The sequence below is a fragment of the Salvia miltiorrhiza genome, chromosome 4, assembly GCF_028751815.1.
Source record: "Salvia miltiorrhiza cultivar Shanhuang (shh) chromosome 4, IMPLAD_Smil_shh, whole genome shotgun sequence".
Taxonomy (NCBI): domain Eukaryota; kingdom Viridiplantae; phylum Streptophyta; class Magnoliopsida; order Lamiales; family Lamiaceae; genus Salvia; species Salvia miltiorrhiza.
This window is the reverse complement of record NC_080390.1, coordinates 29803571-29824322: the sequence shown is the minus strand read 5'-3', so window position 1 is coordinate 29824322 and position 20752 is coordinate 29803571. Positions and strand designations below refer to the sequence as shown.

General features: G+C 36.2%; 3 protein-coding genes across 3 annotated transcripts; 1 reads left to right on the top strand and 2 right to left on the bottom strand.

Moving 5' to 3' along the window:
• The first annotated feature begins 3383 nt into the window (after window positions 1-3383).
• Window positions 3384-5919, top strand: LOC131019699 (plant intracellular Ras-group-related LRR protein 3-like). Its single transcript, XM_057948289.1, has 3 exons — window positions 3384-4256; window positions 4872-5038; window positions 5113-5919. The coding sequence occupies exons 1-3, from the start codon at window positions 3567-3569 to the stop codon at window positions 5747-5749; spliced, it is 1494 nt and encodes a 497-aa protein (XP_057804272.1). The 5' UTR covers window positions 3384-3566; the 3' UTR covers window positions 5750-5919.
• Window positions 5920-10480: 4561 nt separating this feature from the next.
• On the bottom strand, window positions 10481-12655 carry LOC131019698 (pentatricopeptide repeat-containing protein At1g08070, chloroplastic-like). The gene has a single exon (XM_057948287.1). It carries the CDS (start codon window positions 12648-12650, stop codon window positions 10542-10544), a length of 2109 nt encoding a protein of 702 aa, XP_057804270.1. The 5' UTR covers window positions 12651-12655; the 3' UTR covers window positions 10481-10541.
• A 2817-nt stretch (window positions 12656-15472) lies between these two features.
• LOC131019697 (uncharacterized) lies at window positions 15473-16284 on the bottom strand. Its single transcript, XM_057948286.1, has one exon. The coding sequence runs from the start codon at window positions 16063-16065 to the stop codon at window positions 15664-15666; it is 402 nt and encodes a 133-aa protein (XP_057804269.1). The 5' UTR covers window positions 16066-16284; the 3' UTR covers window positions 15473-15663.
• Window positions 16285-20752: the final 4468 nt, after the last annotated feature.

Here is a 20752-nt window from a genome sequence, read left to right as displayed (position 1 = left end):
TTGTACTTCTTCGTATTCTTTTTTCTTATATTTTTTTTCTTTCGCTTTTTCTAAAATCATGTATTTTTTATAATATAAAATATTTAATATACATATCAAATTAAAAGTCATGGCAAAAAATTTACGCGTAAGTAAATTAATATAATCATATATTCCCTCCGTCTCATTTTTTAGTATCCATTTGAAAGTGACACAAGTTTTAATAAAATGATTGAGTGTGTTGTAAGTGGAATAAGAGTCTCATATTTTATGTGAGTGTTAAAGTTAATTAAAGTGGAGTAAAAGTTCCACCTACTTTTACTAAAAATAGAAATTGATACCAAAATGTGGGACGAACTAAAATGAAAATATAGATACTAAATAATGGGATGGAGGGAGTAGTATTTTACTCCCTCTGTCTCACAAAAACATGAACTTTTTGTCATTTGGGTCGTATCACAAAACCAAAAATATTTCTATTTTTGCACACTATTCCACCACCATTTATTTTTTATCTCTACTTTTCATAAAGTGGGACCCTTTTTTCACTTACAATACACTTTTATCTAACACTTCTGAAGACCCGTGTCATTTACAAATGTTCTGTTTTTTGTGAGACGGGGGGATTATTAGATTTTGTTGATTTTGTTTTATGGCAATTGAATTAAATAGTTTACTCTGTTTGAGGTAAGTTTTTTTATAATATTTATAATTTGCAAATTATCAAAAAGATTGGAAGTTGGAACTTGAAAATGTATCTGAAATATAAAATTATGTTGATAATGGTAGTTATTGTAGCGTCAACTGAGAGGAGTTTTTCAAAATTAAAATTATTGAAAATGTATTTGAGATAGTCAATATCTCAATACAGATTAAATGGTTCGGCAATATTATGTACAGAGAAGATAACATAAATTTGAATGATGTGGTAAATGATTTTACAAGTAAAAATGTTACAAGAAGATTTTTTTTTTAAATAATTGATATTTTTTTATCAATACATTGCATACAATAGTATATTGGGCCCATTTTTATAATTTCGCCCATATCTCATTTTTATCATGACCTACCCTAGTCATAAAATTATATAATTAATACATTATGGCTGCATTTACTTTGATGGATAAATTTATCCATTAAAAATGATTAGGGATGTCAATCGGGCCAGCCCATTGGATTTTCGGGCTAGCCCTATCAGGTTCCGGGTTAATTAGGTGCGGGTTAATCGGGTGCGGGCTAATCGGGCTGGAGATTTTTTCGGGTTGTAAATCTTCAACCCTAACCCTAAACATTCGGGTTTCGGGCTAGCCCATCGGGCTAATCAGGCTAAAGGCGTAAAAATAAAATCATTTGTATTTTATTATTCTTAATGATCTAATGTATAATGTATAAAATATACATAGATATTAAAGATATAAATTACATAGCAAAGCATGAAATGCAAAAATATAAAATATTCAAGATTATATATCATATAAAATAAGTTAATAACAATAAAATGTTCAACTTGTTAAAAAATAAAAATAAAATATTCAACAATAATTTAAAATTAAAGAAACAAAGCATCTCAAAAATAAATATAAAGTCTAAACATTTGAGTAACACTTTTCTTCAACATTGATAATATTTGGTGCTTCAACTTGATTCCCCTATTCACACTAAATTATATAGCAACTAGCAAGCATGATATGCAAAAATATAAAATATTGAAGAAGAAAAAAAAATCAAGGTTACATAACATATAAAATAAGTTGGTAACAATAAAATGTTCAACTTTGTTAAAGAAAAAATAATAAAATATTTAACAATAGTTTGAACTCATAAAATCAAAGCATATCAAAAATACAGAAAAACGAAATTATGAGACTTTATAATATTTTATCATTTTTTAATTTTTATATCTAAATAATTTATGTTATGTATTCGGGTTTTCGGGCTAGCCCATCGGGTTAGCCGGGCCAACCGTATCGAGTGCCGGGTTATTCGGTTACGGGCTAGTCGGGTTACAATTTTTATCGGGTTGAAAATTTTCAACCCTAACCCTCTCGAATTGACGGGTTAATCGGGCCAGCCCACGGGTTTCGGACTGGATTGACATCCCTAAAAATGATAGATAACACAAATTTATGCCTTTAAATGTCTCTTTCATTTTCTAACATTTGACATAAAAAGAGATGCTCACTATTTTTCCTTCCTTATTTTCACTTCAAGAATGGATAATATTATCACACCAAAAATGGAGGGATAGTATTATCCATCCTTGAAGTGAAAATAAGAAAGGAAAAATAGTGAGCATCTCTTTTTATGTCAAATGTTGAAAAATGAAGTAGGCATTTAAAGGCATAAATTTGTGTTATCCATCATTTTCCATGAATAAATTTATCCATTAAAGTAAACGCAGGGTATATATATATACATACATATTACGTAAATTTATCTTTTCCCTAAATTTTGATTGATAAAGAAGATCCAAAACACTGCCATGTGAAATCCAAGCTATTTAAATCAATCGAGTCGAAAAGAATAATATTGGGTTAATTACGCCAAAAACCATGAACTATACCCCAATTTTCAATTTTTCCATGAACTTTTTTTTTATCAAAAATTCCCTGAGCTTAATATGTTGAACAATTTTTTCATAACTTTTAAGAATCCTCAAATTCATAGCTGACATGGCATGTTTTAAGTGACCGGATATATGATATGGCATCGTCGGCGGAGAATTGAAACGACGTCGTTTAACATCAGCCCCCCTTTCTGAGCCCTAATTTCGATAGAGGCGAAGGCGGAAGAAATCGACGGAGGCGAAGGCGGAGGATCGCCGGAGATGCAGTGCAGCGGCGTGCTGGTTTGCAGCAACGATCTCGCACGGTGCTGGTTTGCTATTGCCCGTGCGCCTCCTCTGTGCTTCGATTGGACAACAACCTGACCACTACTGTGCAAACAAAGAGAATACATGTGTAACTGTTTCTGACATGGAGGAGGAGTTCGCCGGACATGGAGGAGGGAAGGCGGTGGGCGGTGGAGAGAGAAGGGGCGGCGGATCTGGTGGGGCGGTGGTGTTCGCCGGACATGGAGGGGGGGAGAAGAGAAAGATAATGGTTTTTTGTTTTTTGTTTTTTTTTTTTCAAGTGTCAATTTTTAGTCCAAATAGACGCCACGTCAGCTCGATATTACCACGTAGGCGACAAGTCAGTCCGGAGCTTCACCGGAGAAAAAAGTATGGAAAAATTGTTCAACGCATTAAGTTCAGGAAATTTTTGATAAAAAAAAAGTTCATGAAAAAGTTGAAAATTGAGGTATAGTTCATGATTTTTGGCGTAATTAACCCAATAATATTGTCTAACTTCACATGACATTTTAAAAAAGAATTAATTTTAATTTTATGTATCATAAAAAAGGAATCTATTCGAAAAATCCTTTTCGGATTCTTTTTTTTGAGAACCAAATAAGCCGGCAGTAGGATGTAATTAACAATTAATCAATAATTAAAGATTTAATCACTTGGTTTACTCCACTATCTCTCTCATTTCAACTTCGCAAACATCCACAAAAAAAATCTCAGCTTCTTTTTCCGCAAATCAACCATGGATCCAAACCCTAAGAATTTCCCGATCCTCTCCTACGTCATGACCAAGCTCCCCACCTTCAAGCGCACCTCATCCACCGCTGCCTCCGCCTCCGCCGCCGCCGATTTCGATATCGAGAACCCGCCGGTGCTGGACTTCTCCCCCGACGAGCCTCACTTCGAGATCACAGAGAGGATGCCGTATCTGAGGAACCGCAAGCTCATAGCCGCCATGCGCCACACCGTCAGCGACGTCGCGCAGACCCGATCCGCGCTGCGGATCCTCGGGACTCGGCCCGATCACGAGGCGGTCGACCGGGCGCGGCTGAGGCTGGCTGAGATCGAGGCGAACACTTCGATGAGTCCGGGGAAGAAGAACGAGGATTACGAGATTTATAAGGCGGTCATTGATCTGGACGAGATGCACGAAAAGTATGGGAAGATGCTCAGCGACGCGGAGCGGAGGTTGGAGAAGATTTATGAGGCGGCGGTGGCGGGGGAGGAGCTAAGTGAGGAGGAAGGCGGCGAGGGGAAGGAATTGGAGGAGGGTGAATTGAATGAGGAAGTGATGGGGATTTTGAAGGATGCGGAGTCGGGGAAAGTGATTCAGAATGTTGAATTGTCAGGAAGAAAGCTGAGGATCTTCCCGGAGGCGTTTTGGAGGTTGAATTCATTGGTTTCGCTGGATTTGTCGAATAACCAGATCGAGGTTAGGCAGATGACATATTTGAATTGTTTGATTTAGTTTGATGCTGTGATTGTTATTAAATTGGCATTTAATTGCTGTTAAATTTAGTTCCTGATCGATGCATTTTAACTGTTTGAATGTGGTGAGAGATGGTAAATTGAGCTGTTAGCTAGAAGTAAGTAGTGTGTATTACTTAAATTGTGATATGTGAAGATTGTGAAAATTTAGTCTACGAAGATTGCAGATAATAATTAGAATGTGAAGATTGTGGATACTTATGTTGCTCTAGATTTGTCTAATTCAATGAACTCTGACATGAACTTTAAAGATTTGATCCTCTGTCGAGTGTGCTCCGCAAGTAGGTTTTCTAGTTTAGTAACTTTTAAGAGGAGCAAGTTACTGAGGCTTTGCAATTTGCTATTCATAAGGGGATTTTAGTACAAATACGTGAATAAGATTAGATGCGAGTAGAGTTTATGTGCTTTCTATTTAAAGATCCGTTATTGGAGTATAAATCTCTTTTTGTACTTTTTAAACATTGAGCCTTTGATCTGAAAAGGAACACGATTTTATGAGTTTAGATAGCAAATAGAGGCAAGAAATTTAGATGTTAACATTTGTATTTGACAAAAACAGGCACTTCCTGATTCGATTGCTGGACTGGAAAATCTTGACACTCTCAACCTTTCAGAAAACCTTTTGGAGTTGTTACCTGATACCATTGGCCTGTTGTTTAAGTTGCGAATCTTGAATGTTTCTAGAAACAAGCTGCATGCCCTGCCCGACAGCATTTCTCACTGCAGGTTCGTTTCTTAAGCATAGAAGATGAAAGCTTACTTCCCATAACATGCTACTGACTTTCCGTACTTTTTGCCAGGTCGTTGGAGGAGTTGGATGCGAGTTTCAACAAACTTACGTACCTACCGACCAATATTGGTTTTGAACTTGTTAATCTCAGACGGCTCTCAGTAAACCTGAACAAGATCCGTTCTCTGCCTACATCTATTGGTGAGATGAAGTCTTTGCAGTTTCTGGACTTGCACTTCAACGAGCTTGGTGGTATTCCTCATACAATTGGGAAACTTACAAATCTTGAGATTCTGAATCTCAGTAGCAACTTCAGTGACCTGACTGAACTTCCTGAGACAATTTCTGACCTTATCAGCCTCAAGGAACTTGATCTGAGCAACAACCAGATTCATGCATTGCCCGACAACTTTGGCCGGCTCATAAATTTGGCTAAGCTTAACGTAGAGCACAACCCTCTCACGATACCTCCAAGGGAGATTGTGTCTGGAGGAGTTGTAGCTATCAAGGCTTATATGGCCAGAAGGTGGGCTGATATACTGCTGGAGGAGCAGCATAAGAGCATGAATCAACTGCAGGAGCAACCACAGGCCAGTTTATTTACTCGAAGCACCTCCTGGTTGAGTGATGTCGTTTCAAATGTTTCGGGATACTTTGTAAGCACGGGAAAATCGAACGAGGACCCTTACCTGAACCAGCAGCTGTAGCTTCATATTCCAGATACGCCGTACGCCTCTAATTTCCATAGTCATAAAGACAGAGAAAAACAGAGCATCCCAACTGCTTTCTTTTTTTTAATTTTGAAGACATTGAAAATACATTTGCTATGCTGGCCTTGTTATTAGACTCTGATCTGTTCAAAAGTTGCCTTTTCCAAGTGATTGGTGGATCGATTGTCCATTTCTCAATGTTTATGTTTGCTTCATAAATCCTTACGATGTGGGGTTTTCTAAGTGATTTGGTGGATCATTTGATGTTTGCTTTATAGATTCTTATAATGTGCGGTTGCGCATACATTGTGTATATTATTCATTACATAAATCATCAGGCCCTAAAATATTAAAGGGCAAAGGTGCAGATTGGTTCTTGAACTCGACCTCATTAGAGCGTTTGTCTTCCCATACTCGGTTAAGGCGCGTTGATCTCCTTGAACTCCTGAGAAAAAGGTACAACTAAACCCACGAACCAAATGGCCGATAAACGTTGTTTCAGCGGCGGCGGCGTTCAAATTTTTTAGCGTTTCGAGTGTGTGACCTCTTCAGCAAGAAATTGAATTTCATGCATGCAAATTTTGGCACCTTAATTCTCTACTCTTTGCCATCACAAATTCTTATGAAAACCCTTTCGCTTTGAAAATCGATTCGAAATTGAAACCTAGAAATTCATCGTTAACAAAAATCGAGAGGAAAAGAAAATTTTTAGAATGAGAGGAGGAATGTATAGAAGTATACTGCAATTGAAGGCGTCGGGCACCTCGATTATGAACTCTATTGCAACATCTCAACTGAGAAGAAAAGCTATGGATTCTTTCTCTGTTGCTCACGACACTTATTCTTCCATAAAGATTTGGCTTTTTATGTATGGAGTGAAAATTGTTGGATTACTTTATTAGGGTTTTTTTTTGCTGATGTTTGATTTTGGGGAGTAGGGGTGTGCAGCGGGTCGGATCCAGACCGACCCGTCGGGTATGTTGGACCGAAAATTTTGAAAGGATGGACCGACCTGGACCGTAAAATGTGTGTGGGCCGACCCGGACCCGGACCCAACCCGAACAACGGGTTCGATTCGGTCTTGGTCCAACCCGCCGAGGCCGGAATTGTTTTTTTTCCTGATTAGATGGCACAACTCTTTTGTACTGCAATGTACAATCCATATGTAAAGAAGAGAGATTTCGAATTCATATTACTACCCCTTTCACCCCAACTCTAAGAAAAAGGCTAACAATCTTTCTATCTAAGCCATATCAAACAAAAATTTAAATATGTTAATCTGTACTTATGTTCAAAATAATGAAATGTGTTCAGTCTCTAGACGTAGGGTAAAACTAATTGCCTAAAGCGTTAGAAATTGTAATTTAAGTTTTTATTAATATTATTATAAATATAAAATATATAAATTAAATATTAAATTTAATAAGTGTACAGGTCGGTTTCGGGTTCGATGGGTTCGACCAGATTTCGACCCGAAAAAAATTCGGTTCTAGAAAATGGATCCGATTCGGACCGAACATATATGGTGGGTCGGTTCGGTTCGGACCGAACCCGTCAGTCCGGATGGGTTCAGCGGGTCCGGGTTGGGTTTGCTCACCCCTATTGGGGGGTTTGTTTTGGTTTTGCTGTTTCAGGATTTATTTGAGGGCATAAGGTGGTGTTTACTGTCTCTACTTCCATTGCATCAGTTTTTACAGCTTGGCCAGAAAAAAACATTGAAGAGCGCCGCCGCTGCTGCAGATCTGCTCCGGTTACGCCGCACATTTGGTTGGGGTGGGGCGCTCGTCGGAAGAGAAATGGCGGTGACAAAATTTTCCCTTTCAACAGATGAATGTCGACGAAAAATTAAAGGAATCCAGCCGGAGCAGATGACCTGAATTTTTTTTTAAAAAAAAATCGTTTAACAGCGTTAAACCGCCGTTAAACGCGAGGGGTAAAATGCACCTTTTTTTTCGGGAGTTCAGGGAGGTCAACGCGCCTTGACCGAGTATGGAGGGGGTAAACGCTCTAGGGGGTTGAGTTCAGGGACCAATCTGCGCATTTGCCAATATTAAATTATAGTGTTTACTTTTGAGAATTAGTCTTTATGGATAAAAATAGTAAATGTTAATTCATTGTTTATTGTAATAATTTGGAATTTTGAAATATCTCAAGACCCTTCATAATTTTTGTTATTTGTGTTAATTTTGTTTGGGTTCATATTTCACTGTAAGAGTGTGATTGAAGAGATCCTAATAACGTGGATAACAATATTCAATATGTATCTTATCAATTATGCATAGTAATATGCATAGTAAACGCCTTCATGTAAGAGTGTGATTGAAAATATCCTAATAATGTGAATAACAATATTGAATATGTATCTTATCAATCATGCATAGTAAACGCCTTCATTTACTTTTCATGATCGATAAGATGCGTAATGTTATCATTAAGATTAGTATTTTTCTAGTTACACCATTTAAATGGAATGTGAATCCATTAAAACTAGTTTAAATGGTAGAAATAATAAAAAAAAATCTTGAAATATTTAAAGTTCCACTCCATTTAAATGAATAAGAGATGAAACTTGTTATTTTTATATTTTAAGCTTAACACTAAAAAATAAACGCCCCATAATGTATTTAATCTCGTGTAGCGTTGTGAATTTTTGTTAATGTGTCATCTATATAATTTATTTTATAAGGGTCGCATGTAACATGCATTTTCTAAATCGTAGAAAATGTTCAATATTCTTATAATGAATTTACTTTTCATAATTGATAATATGCATGAATGATTGAATATCATTATTCCCATTACTAAGATTTTTCCAATCCTACATTTTTAATTGGTATAAATCAAATAAAATTAACTCAAATGATAAAATTATCAAGGATTTTGAAATATGAGATATTTCAAAGTTATAATCTATTTCAACTTAAAAAGGATTAGCAAATACAACTTTTTTTTAAAATCTATTTAGACTAATATTTGAAATGGTTAATTGCACCAAATATCATCAACTTTGCCCGAATTTCATTTTCCCCATAATTTTAAAAAAATCTCATTTTGTATCACAGATTGAATTAGTCGTTCATTTTTTCCACAATTTTTAGCTCTGGTGACCGGAAAGTTGACGTGGCGCTGATGTGGATTTAAATTTACACACAACATTGATGTGGAATATATATTAGTTTAAAATTACTCAAATAACAAAATCGCACAAAAAAGCCCTAATATCACTTGAATTAGAAAAAAAATCCCTAAGAATCGGTTGTCTTCTTCAACAAAAATCGACTATCTTCTTCTCCGCCATCCCAATCTCGCTGGCCGCCACCCATCTCGTTGTCGGGGCATTGTGGGCCGTCGGCACCCACCGCCGTCTGTCTTCCATCGCGCCTCCAGTCATGTATCTTCCATCGCGCCGCCAACTGTTGGTCTTCATTCTCGCCACCCACCCGTTGTGGGACGGCCAACTCTGCCGCCAACGGCTGAAATCGTCGAAGCTCCGCCGTCCTCCGCCCCCAAGCTTGAAAATACAGAACCGAATTGTCCCTGCAAATCATCGCAAACCACCATTCAAATCGCCGAAGCTCTGCCGTCCTCCGCCCCCAAGCCGTTGGTCTTCACCCTCACTGTTCTATTCTCTTTCCTGCATGGGTGAAGAATGAAAAGAAAATGAAAAATTATGGAAAAAATGGAATTCGGACAAATTTCGTGATATTTGGTGTAATAAGAAAACACGATTTTTTCAATCGTTGGAGTGGAACGTGTGTGGCGTGTGCCGGCAAGCCACATTAGCGCCACGTCAACTCTGATCTGAGGGGAAGAAAAATCGTGGGAAAAATGAGCGACTAATTCAATCTGTGATAAAAAAATATTTTTTTTAAATTATGAGAAAAATGAAATTCTGGCAAAGTTGATAATATTTGGTGCAATTAACCCTATTTGAAACTAAAAGTCCCTCAATAAATTACTCGAAAGATATAGAGGGTTTGGGTTGGTAAGTCATAAATATTGGCAATGAATTATTCACTCATTATGTGACAATTATGATACATTATTGTTCACAAAAGGTAGAAATCCAATTATTAGAAGGTTGGTATATCTTATGCCAACCTTGCCTGCACATGGCTTCCAATTCCCTCCCAATCCATAGCTCTCACATTACATAGATACTGAAATAAACTCCTAATTCCAGCACCCCTGCTACTGCCAAAGCAAATGAAACCAATCGCCCAAACATCCAAGACTACTACATGTTTGTTCCTCTTCTTGATTTCCTACTACACTTTTCTCTCGTCAGCCGACAGAGCAACCTATTTGTCCGGCTGTTATACGTCGGTCTTGCCACTTCTGGTGGCGTTTCTTCTGGCGGTTCTGATCATTTTTGCCATCCGCACCACCATTCTTGCATGGATAACAGTGGTGGTGATCCTGGCCTTTGCCGGGAAGCGCCGCCGTGTTTTGGCCAAGAAGGGGAATGAAATCACATGGGAAGTTGCAATTTACTTTGCCAAGGTTGTGATCAAGGAAAGAGGCCTCTTGGCTTTCCTCTGTGCCACTACTATAGGCATGACAACAATAGCTTGGTTAAGAATAGGTGATTAAAATTCTCTGACTTGGTAAACTGTATTTTCTTCTTCTTTTTATTAATCTTTGCTTAGCATTTTCCTTTTTTAACTTTAGGTCTCTGCACGCTTTTTTTTGAACATATAAAATGCATTATTGGCCGAAACAGAAACCTTCAAAGAAATGAAAATCCATAATCGTAACAAATCAAGATCATGATAATAATTTTCATACATCACCAGAAATCATGGCAGGAACAAGATCCATCTTTGAAGTGGTGGAAGCGGCTTCTATCTCTAACAACAATCTCTCTGCTGAAAACTTTAGAGATAACTTTTGCAGCATTGTGACAGTCATTACATATCCTAAGATTCTTGGAAACCCTAATTGTAGTTCCTGGAGACGTCCGAATTAGGCCAAAAGCCATAGCCAACTTCTCACTGTGATGAGAAACAGAAGCCTCCTTGTCACCATCTTCCTCTGCTTCCATCCTCGCCTGCATTGCATCGGGCTCGTAGCCAGCCCTCTTGATCCGCTCCATCACCTCGTGCACTGCCTCATACACCTCACGTGACTGTGGATGCCCCTTATCCTCAGCCAGAAACTCGTGCACAATGCCATCCACCTCAATGTAGCTGCACCCGGGGCTCTTCTTGATTCCCATCCTTTTCATCTCATCTCTCAACTTTGTAGCTTCTTCCAATCTGCCTGCAGACGTGTACGCACTCGAAAGAAGTATGTAATCCCCACTATGCGCGGGCTCCAATCTGACGACCTGCTTTAGCGCCTCCTCTGCAATCTCGGGTATTTTGTGTAACCTGCACGATGCAAGCAGAGTTCTCCATATCACTGCATTTGGCTTGATGGGCATGCTTGTTATGAGCTCGTGTGCATCCTCAACCAACCCTGCCCGGCCAAGCATATCAACCACGCAACCATAATGCTCGATCCTTGGCTCAATCCCAAAGTCTCTGCTCATACCAACCAGGTAGCCTCGCCCTTGATCAACCAAACCGGCATGATTGCAAGCACAAAGCACACCGATGAATGTCACATCATTCGGCTCAACTTTCTCTCGAAGCATTAAGTTGAAGTATCTGAGAGCCATCTCTCCCCGTCCATTACTAGCAAGACCTTGAATCAACGCTGTCCACGTCCACGCGTTCTTACAAGGTGCCCCGTGGAACACCTCGAGTGCTGCATCCACACAACCACATTTTGCATAGAAATCAATCAAGCTGGTTGAGAGATTGACACTAAGCTTCAACTTCTTCCTCTTTATATAAGAATGAACCCATTTTCCAGTTTCAAGAGCTCCAAGAACACCACAAGAGGAAAGCACACTAACCATCGTCACCTCATTTGGTGCAACGTTAGCATTCTGCATATCGTGGAACAGGGCGAGGGCCTCTCTGCATTGATCCGAGTGACTATAACCAGAGATCATCGCGCTCCAAGCAACCACGTCTTTATTAGACATGCTATCAAACAAACGCCTTGCAGTTTCCAAACGACCACACTTTGCATACATATCAACAAGAGAAGTGATCAAACTATCATTTTTCAAGAGCCCATTAGCAGCAGCATACTCATCAATCCATTCCCCCAACCCCAAATCACCCAGCCTCCCACAAGCTTTCAAGACACTAATCAAAGTCACTTCATTGAAACGGATACCTAATTTTCTCATTTTTCTAAACAGTCCCACAACTTCTTGCCACTGGCCGCACCTAGCATAACCCGAAAACATCGAGCTCCACGCAACCGGGCTTCTCTCAGACATTTCATCAAACACTTTGCGCGCAGATTGGAGCAGACCGCAGCTAGCATACATGTAAACCAAAGAATTCTCAACAAATTCCGAACGATCAAGCTTGTCCATTGATTTCAAAACGTGGGCGTGAATTTGCTCGCCTTCCTTTAAAGCCACGAGCTTCGAACACGCTTTTAGAATGCCGGAATAAGTGAACGGATCCGGGCGCACAAAATGTTGGATCAGTTGCCTGAATAGAAGAATGGATTTTTCAAAAGATTGCTCTTTGTTGAAACCCCTTATCATAATGTTGTAAGCTGAGGCGTCGGGGTGTTCGAGTGTGCGGAAAATCGAGAAGGCGTAGTCGATGGTGGAGTCGGGGAGGAGGAGCGCCGCCGCCTCGAGGAGGGGCTCCGCCGCTGCGGGGTGGTGGAGGAGGCGGGTTTTGATGAAGCTGGCGTGCACTTGGTTGAGGTCTTTGGTTGTCTTGCATTTTTCGAGAATCAAGGTTTTCGGATTTTCTGGGAATTTGGGGATGGCGGTTTTTGCCGTTGGAAAATGGGAGGGAAAAGTTGAAAGAGCGAACACCATTTCTTTAAACAAGTGTTTCCACTCCAACTCATTTGTTATAAAGGGAAAATTGCCAAAATTACCATTCTATCCTTATGGAATTAAGTATTTCGATTTAATACTAAAAAATGTTACTCCCTTCCTTCAAGTACTAGTGTCTCACTTTTTTTTTGGGCCGTCCCAATAGTAATGTTTCATTCTCATTTTGACAATATATTTTCTCTTTACTTAATATTTAAATAATTTTCACCTACTCACTTTATCTACTTTTTACACACTCCTTAATCTCCGTGTCCAAAAATAATGGGACACTACTAATGAGACGGAGGGAGTAGTACTTTTCTCGAACTGTACTCCTTAAATAGAGTTTATCAATTCCAGCCTCCAACATTCTCTCTTGTTATGTTTGTGTAGTAGAAGTGTAGAACTGTATTAAGATGAGCTTATAAACTCAAAACTCATTTAAGGTTTAAAGTAGTTAGAACCATAACAAATTTTTAAAATTTGGGTTTATTTGTGCGTGTATTTTAATCATTTTTTTTTTTATTTTTCTTTCCAACTTCTTTTTAAATTCAAATACACGAATTTAATGTTTATTTATTTTTTTTATGAATTTTATTGTTTCTTAAATTATTATTAGCATGTCTGTCAAAGTTATTAACGTGACAAAATCGATCAATGATCAAAACAACACAACTCTTACTACTTCTAAATGTCCGTCGTTTAAAAAAAAAAAAAAATGAAAGTGCAATTATTTCAATTTCATAGAAAACGACGTCGTTTTCTACTTAAAGATACAATAATGTTTTATCTTTAGTCCATAATATTGACATGTGTATATCATGTAGGCAATAATATGCCACGTAGACTATATTATGTCATGTGCATAAAAGCTAAGTCAATTTGAATTTGATCTGATTTGCTTGCAATGGGAAAAATCTAATTAGCACCAAATTCATGTATTTGGATTCAAACAAAAAATTCGTGCAAAAATGCTGAAATTTCTTGTATTTGCAAAATTATTGTTTACTTTTTCTAAATGTTATCACTTCCAAATATATATGATTATATGAAGTGTCAACTCATTTGATTTCGACCTATAACCAAGAAAAGCAGAAAGCAAGATTCAGTCTGTTTTTCACAGCAATACCAACAAGATATATGCCTAAACATGATAACCTTCCTTTCCCCTCTCCCCTCTTAATACTAAATATTTCCATGTGAGTGTCATTCGACTCATTTGTCATCATAAATCATTGATTAAAAAAAGTAAATATTTGAAACTGACTTAAAGAGAAGCATCTGATTCATCATAAACCAAAACTAAATATCTCCAAAGGGAATATATATATCTTTCCACAATACTATAAAAATCACAATCTTTGATCACATCTTGTAATTCCTCAATAAGCCCAAAAAAAAAAAAAAAAACTATGAGTAGTGTCTACTATGGAGGGAACTCCATGTCCTCCATGGATGAGTACTTGGATCTCATGAACAAGATGCACAGAGATCCCAGCACCATGATCATCACTGAGGCGCCCTCATCATATCCGGTGAAACACAAGGAGCATCATCGCGTCAAGATCTTCCATGATGAGGACTATCAACAGCAGCAGCAGCAGCAGGCGCACGAGCTTCACAAGAAAGTTCACTTCACTCAGAATGAAGAGCGCGGCAAGAATCAAGTGTGTGAGGAGAGAACCATTGATATGGAAGCTGATGGATTCATCCAAAAAAGGCACAAGAATTTTGAGTCTTGCAATACCTACAAGGGCTACTAAGTTAAATATTTGAAGAATTGGGATATTTATCTGTGTAATATTTGCTTCTATGTTTAAGCTCTATGCATAAATAAACATGCCCTGTAACTAGTATTGTAGTATTAATTTCCTTCTTATTCAGGTGTTGCTCACAAAAATCCCAAAAGGGCTTCTTCAAATTAATACCATATAAGTCAGTTTCTAATTAAGTACTCTGCTCTTTCATATATGCTGAACTCAATTAACTAGATATTCAATCAAGATGTTTGATCACCATATTTGGATGAGTATATATACTTTGCTTAGCCTATGTACCACTATTTAGTATACTTCGAGGCGTTTACTTTTGAGGATTAGTCTTGATAGATAAAAAATAGTATATGCTAATCCATTATATACTAAGATGAATTGGAACTTTGGAATATCCCAATTAAGGCCCTTGATAATTTTTATCATTTAAGCTAATTAATTTTTTGCTTGATCATTTCCCATTAAAAAAGTGGGATTGAAGATATGCTAGTAATAAGGATAAAAAAAACTCAATCATGCATCTTATTAATCATAAAAAGTAAATATGTCCCATTATAAACTTGTTACTAAGCATGATTCTTGGCTGATTAATGAAACTAATTATACAACCGCTGGAGTTTACTTATCCTAATTGATATGATACAATACACGATTGAGTATTTTTATCCTTTTTAATTATTAGAATTTCTCCAATCCTACTTCCAAATGGGATATAACTCAAATGATAGAAATTATCAAGGACCTTGAAATATCCCAAAATTTTCATCTTAATATATAAACAATAGATTAGCATGTACTATTTTTTATCTATGTAGCTAATCCTCAATTAAAAGTCAAAAGTAAACACCCCTAACTTGTTATTGAGCATGCCAGCTAGCTTCTTGACTGATTAATGAAACTAATCAATGTACTTATTACAAACTTCAGGAAACAACTGTTTGGGAGCTTCAAAATATCCAAGAAAAAAAAGGTAATTAAATATCGGTGTTTTAAAACGCACGAGATTCCTTGATGAGATGATGTTGATCAAGGCAGATAGGGGAATCATTCTTTTCGATCTGCAGCATATATATATATGCTGAATAATATACCAAACCCAAATTGCTCAGTGCTCATGTGATATAAACATGTATATATAGAATCCAACTCAAACTAATCTATATATATTTAGAGCCATCCAAAAATGTATACAAATTAAGCTATGATAATTTGAAGATGTATTGATGAGTGAATTGAAGTAATTAAGTAAATCTTGTTGACGACGACATCTTGTTGAACAAATTCCTCAAGCTGTTGTTGCTCTCCTTTCTGGTGGGCGGGTCGGAAAATGGATGTTCCAAGAGCATCCCGGCCTCCAGCTTCTTGGAAACTGATATAATCTCATAAGAATCCCACAACGACTGCGCGAAATCCCAACACTCATCTCTTTTAGTTGCTCTGCGCATTGCTTCCAGCTTGAACCTGCTCGGCTTGCCCTTGAAATACATCCTGCGCGTCTCGAATTCCGACGTGTCCGCCGCCGCCTTTGAGCTGCCGGAGTGGGCGTGCCATGCCTGCGCCACGGCCTTCAGGATCTCACTCTCGTCACGCTTCTCATTCCTCTTCATTTTTATTGGATTAAGGAGGTCTGTGGTTGGGGCCATGTTTATTTTGTTGGGCTGAATTTGAGCCTCATGTTGAGTTTGTGATGATGGAATTCTAAGATTTTGGGAACTCTTTATCTAATTTCTTTCAAAATGTGTCTTTTTTGTTTTTGTTTTTTTATTGCAGGAAGTGTTGTGATTCAAGATGAGTGGCTCATGTCATGGGATAGGGAGGGAATATGGAGAAATAATGGATGGCTTTATCTGTCTCTTTTTTCTTTTTTTTTTCGAAAACTTAATATGTTACATCACATGTTGCACAGTATTATAATGATTCAAAATATTTAGGCATACTAGAAAAATGATTCCCTGTAATACTTTATTCATCTTTTTAAAATGAATGTTCATTTATTTTTTACTTCCTTCATCTCAATATAAATGTCTCACTTTCCATAATGAGTCTCAATATAAATATTCATGCATTCTTTTTTTGGCAATATATTATCTCTATATACTTAATATTCAAATAAACAGAAGATCCGTTCCCCAACAAACAATAAAGATTCAACAATAAGCTTTGGGGACCGGGACCAGCTGTTTGATACCAGCTGTTGAGTGTATTAACTATAAATAAATGTAAATTATAAGGATAAAATATTCAATTTTATGCGGAGTAGTGTTCAAAAATAGAAAATGCATGTATTTGTGAGACTTACCGAAAAAGAAATAAAATTTTAGGGGACAGGGGGAGTATTTGTAAAAGTTCGGGCCATTTTTGGATTTAAAAAACATAAAAAAATTGGGTCTTTCCTAGGCCTGAGCATCGGTCGGTTCGGCCGGCCGGCCGACCAAAAAACCACAAACCGACTGACCGACGGTTTGGAATGTTCATGGGCCGAACCGGCCGAAATTTGAAGACCCAGCTGACCGCACACCGACCCGTCGAAATAGTCGGTTTTCAACCGACCGAACTGAGCCGAACTAATGGAGGTTAGAGGCGGCGTCGCACTCTGAGAGAAGATGGAGGAGAAGGCCGGTGGTGGCAGCAGTATGTTGTAGAAGGGCGGTGGGGCTGTTGCAGGAGGGCGGCGCGGTTGCAGGAGGGGTGGTTGGAGCGAGTGAGGTCTGTTGAAGGAGGGATGGAGATCTGGACAAGGCGATGCAGCAGCAGGGCTTCACCTATTGCGGGCTGCTGCGACTCTGGACGGGGGTGTGGCCGGCTGGAGGTCGTCTGAACGGCGAGGTCAATTGAGGGGAGGGGAGGATTGAAGGCGACGACAAGAAATGGAAGGAGGTGACGCCTTTCTCTTCAGATTTGGGAGATAAAACTTAGGCGGCTGACTAAAGATTTGGGAATAAATATAACTTTGGTGGCTGACATTAGTTTAGGGTTAGGGTTAGGAAAAAAAAAATACTAATAATAAATATAATCGGTCGGTTCGGTTTTCGACCGACTCGGGAAAACCGAACCGGCCGACCAAACCGAAATTTCTGCAAAAATCTGGCCGAACCGACCGCCCAGTACAAAAAAACCGACCGAAAACCGATCGGTTCGGCCATTTTTCGGTCGGTTTTTTCGGTCGGCTCGGTTTTTGCTCACCCCTAGTCTTTCCCCCCACTCACACACTTTGCCTTTAGGCAAGGGGTGCGAGAAAGGGGATTACCCAAAACATCACACAAACAACGCTCAGCCCCCTTGACGAACCCGTCGTTTAGCTTCGCGAGAATAAAAGTGATATACCCACAGCTATACTAGCTAACAGTAAGTTGAGGGTTGAATCCACAGGGAACTGAGTGTAATCTCCTCTGCATGGGTGTCACTAAAAAGGGTTTTGGTTTCCGGTTATCTTGGTCTCAACACTCTTGTGGGCAAAACGTGAAAATAAACTAAATTGAAATAACAAAGTAACTTGATCAAATGAGAACACAAATCTAACTTGGACATGACTCCAAAGTTCAAATAATTTTTACAAATGACCCTAAAGTTTAAGTCATTTTTTCATACTCTCTCTGTCCGCGATATCGTTTCCACATTTGCCATTTCGGTCCGTCAACGATATCGTTTCCACTTCCATTTATAGAAGTAGGGTCCACAAACTTCCACTCACAATAATAGTGGGACCCAAACTCCACTCACTACAATATCCACCACTTTCCACTATTACCCATCATTTTTCCTAAAATTTGCGCCGTCCACAATGTGGAAACGATATTGCGGATGGAGGGAGTATTTTTTTTTAATTCAAATTATTTTTACAAATAACTTCAAAAGTTAAATTATCTTGTTATACTTTTTAAAATTTGGATTTTTTTTAATTTATAAATAATTCCAAAGTTCGCACATAATCGTAGGGGTGAGAAAAATACTCGAAATTCGAATATTTGATTCGAACCAAATCGAAATTTGAAATTTGATTCAAATTTTTTGAATTTTCTGATATGTTCGGATTGAATTTTAAGCAAATTTTGAATTTTCGGATGCAGATTGGATTAATAGTTTTTAAATCCCAAAAAAATCCAAAAATACAAATTACTCCCTCCGTCCACGAATCATCTTCCTGTTTGCCTCTAAAATTTTGTCCACCAATTAACTTCCTACTCTGCTTTTTGGACATATGTACCCTCCCTTACTTTTTAAATTACTACACTTTACCAATTGGACCCACCACACTTTACCATTACTTGTCTAATTAATCCAATTTTGAAGTTAATTAAATGGAGTAGGATATTTCGAATTTTTCAGTTTATTTATTTATTTTCTGAATTTTAAATTTATTTATTTTCTGAAAATTTTATTTCCAGTTTATTTATTTATTTATTTTTGAATTTTCAGTTTATTTATTTCCAGTTTATTTATTTATTTATTTATTTCCAGTTTATTTATTTATTTATTTATTTTCGAATTTTCAGTTTAATTATTTTCCAGATTATTTATTTCCAGTTTATTTATTTATTTATTTTCTGAATTTTCAGTTTATTTATTTATTTATTTTCTGAATTTCAAGTTTATTTATTTATTTATTTTTGTATTTTCGGTTTATTTATTTCCAGTTTGTTTATTTATTTATTTATTTCCAGTTTATTTATTTATTTTCCTGATTTCCAGTTTATTTATTTATTTATTTTTGAATTTTTAGTTTATTTATTTAATTATTTCCAGTTAATTTATTTATTTTCTGAATTTTCAGTTTATTTATTTATTTATTTATTTTCGAATTTTCAGTTTATTTATTTTCTGAAAAATTTATTTCCAGTTAAATTATTTATTTATTTTCTGAATTTTCAGTTTATTTATTTATTTATTTTCTGAATTTCAAGTTTATTTATTTATTTATTTATTTTTGTATTTTCAGTTTATTTATTTCCAGTTTGTTTATTTATTTATTTATTTCCAGTTTATTTATTTATTTTCCTGATTTCCAGTTTATTTATTTATTTATTTATTTATTTATTTATTTATTTTCTGAATTTTCAGTTTATTTATTTATTTATTTATTTTCGAATTTCCTGATTTCCAGTTTATTTATTTATTTATTTATTTATTTTGAATTTTCAGTTTATTTATTTCCAGTTTATTTATTTATTTAATTATTTCCAGTTAATTTATTTATTTTCTGAATTTTCAGTTATTTATTTATTTATTTATTTTCGAATTTCCTGATTTCCAGTTTATTTATTTATTTATTTATTTATTTATTTATTTTGAATTTTCAGTTTATTTATTTCCAGTTTATTTATTTATTTAATTATTTCCAGTTAATTTATTTATTTTCTTAATTTTCAGTTTATTTATTTATTTATTTTCGAATTTTTAGTTTATTTATTTTCTGAAAAAATTATTTCCAGTTTATTTATTTATTTATTTTCTGAATTTTCAGTTTATTTATTTATTTATTTTCTGAATTTCAAGTTTATTTATTTTTGAATTTTCAGTTTATTTATTTCCAATTTATTTATTTCCAGTTCTGTCAACCTTGGTCCTTGACGAGTACTCTTTTTCCTCTTCTGTTATGAGGTTTTAACGAGGCTCGGCCCTTAGTCTGCAGCTTTGTGCTTTCAAGGGTTTTCGGTTTTCCGTTGTTGTTTCTTTTTTTCTTTTTAATAAAATCTTATTTCAGCATTATTTCCAGTTTATTTATTTATTTTCCGAATTTCAAGTTTATTTATTTATTTATTTTTGAATTTTCAGTTTATTTATTTTCCAGTTTATTTATTTCCAGTTTGTTTACTTATTTATTTATTTATTTATTTCCAGTTTATTTATTTATTTTCTCAATTTTCAGTTTATTTATTTATTTATTTTCGAATTTTCAGTTTATTTATTTTTTGAAAATTTTGTTTCTAATTTATTTATTTTCCAGTTTATTTATGTATTTATTTATTTATTTTCTGAATTTTCAGTTTATTTATTTATTTATTTTCAGAATTTCAAGTTTATTTATTTTTTGAAAAATATATTTCTAATTTATTCATTTAAATGCTTTCATTTAATTCACCTAATAAAATAATGCCAAATAGTTAGTGCAAGATTAGTAAAAGTAACCACAATACATTAACACTACCCTTTTAGTCTTTTACACCACCTTTACACCACCTTTTTCAGCTTTCTTAAAACCCGTGCCGAACACCAAATAGGAAGATGATTCGTGGACGGAGGGAGTATATTTATAATATAAATAATATTATACTCCCTCCGTCCCTAAAATAACTTCCTCTTTTTCCATTTTGGGACGTCCCCCAAATAACT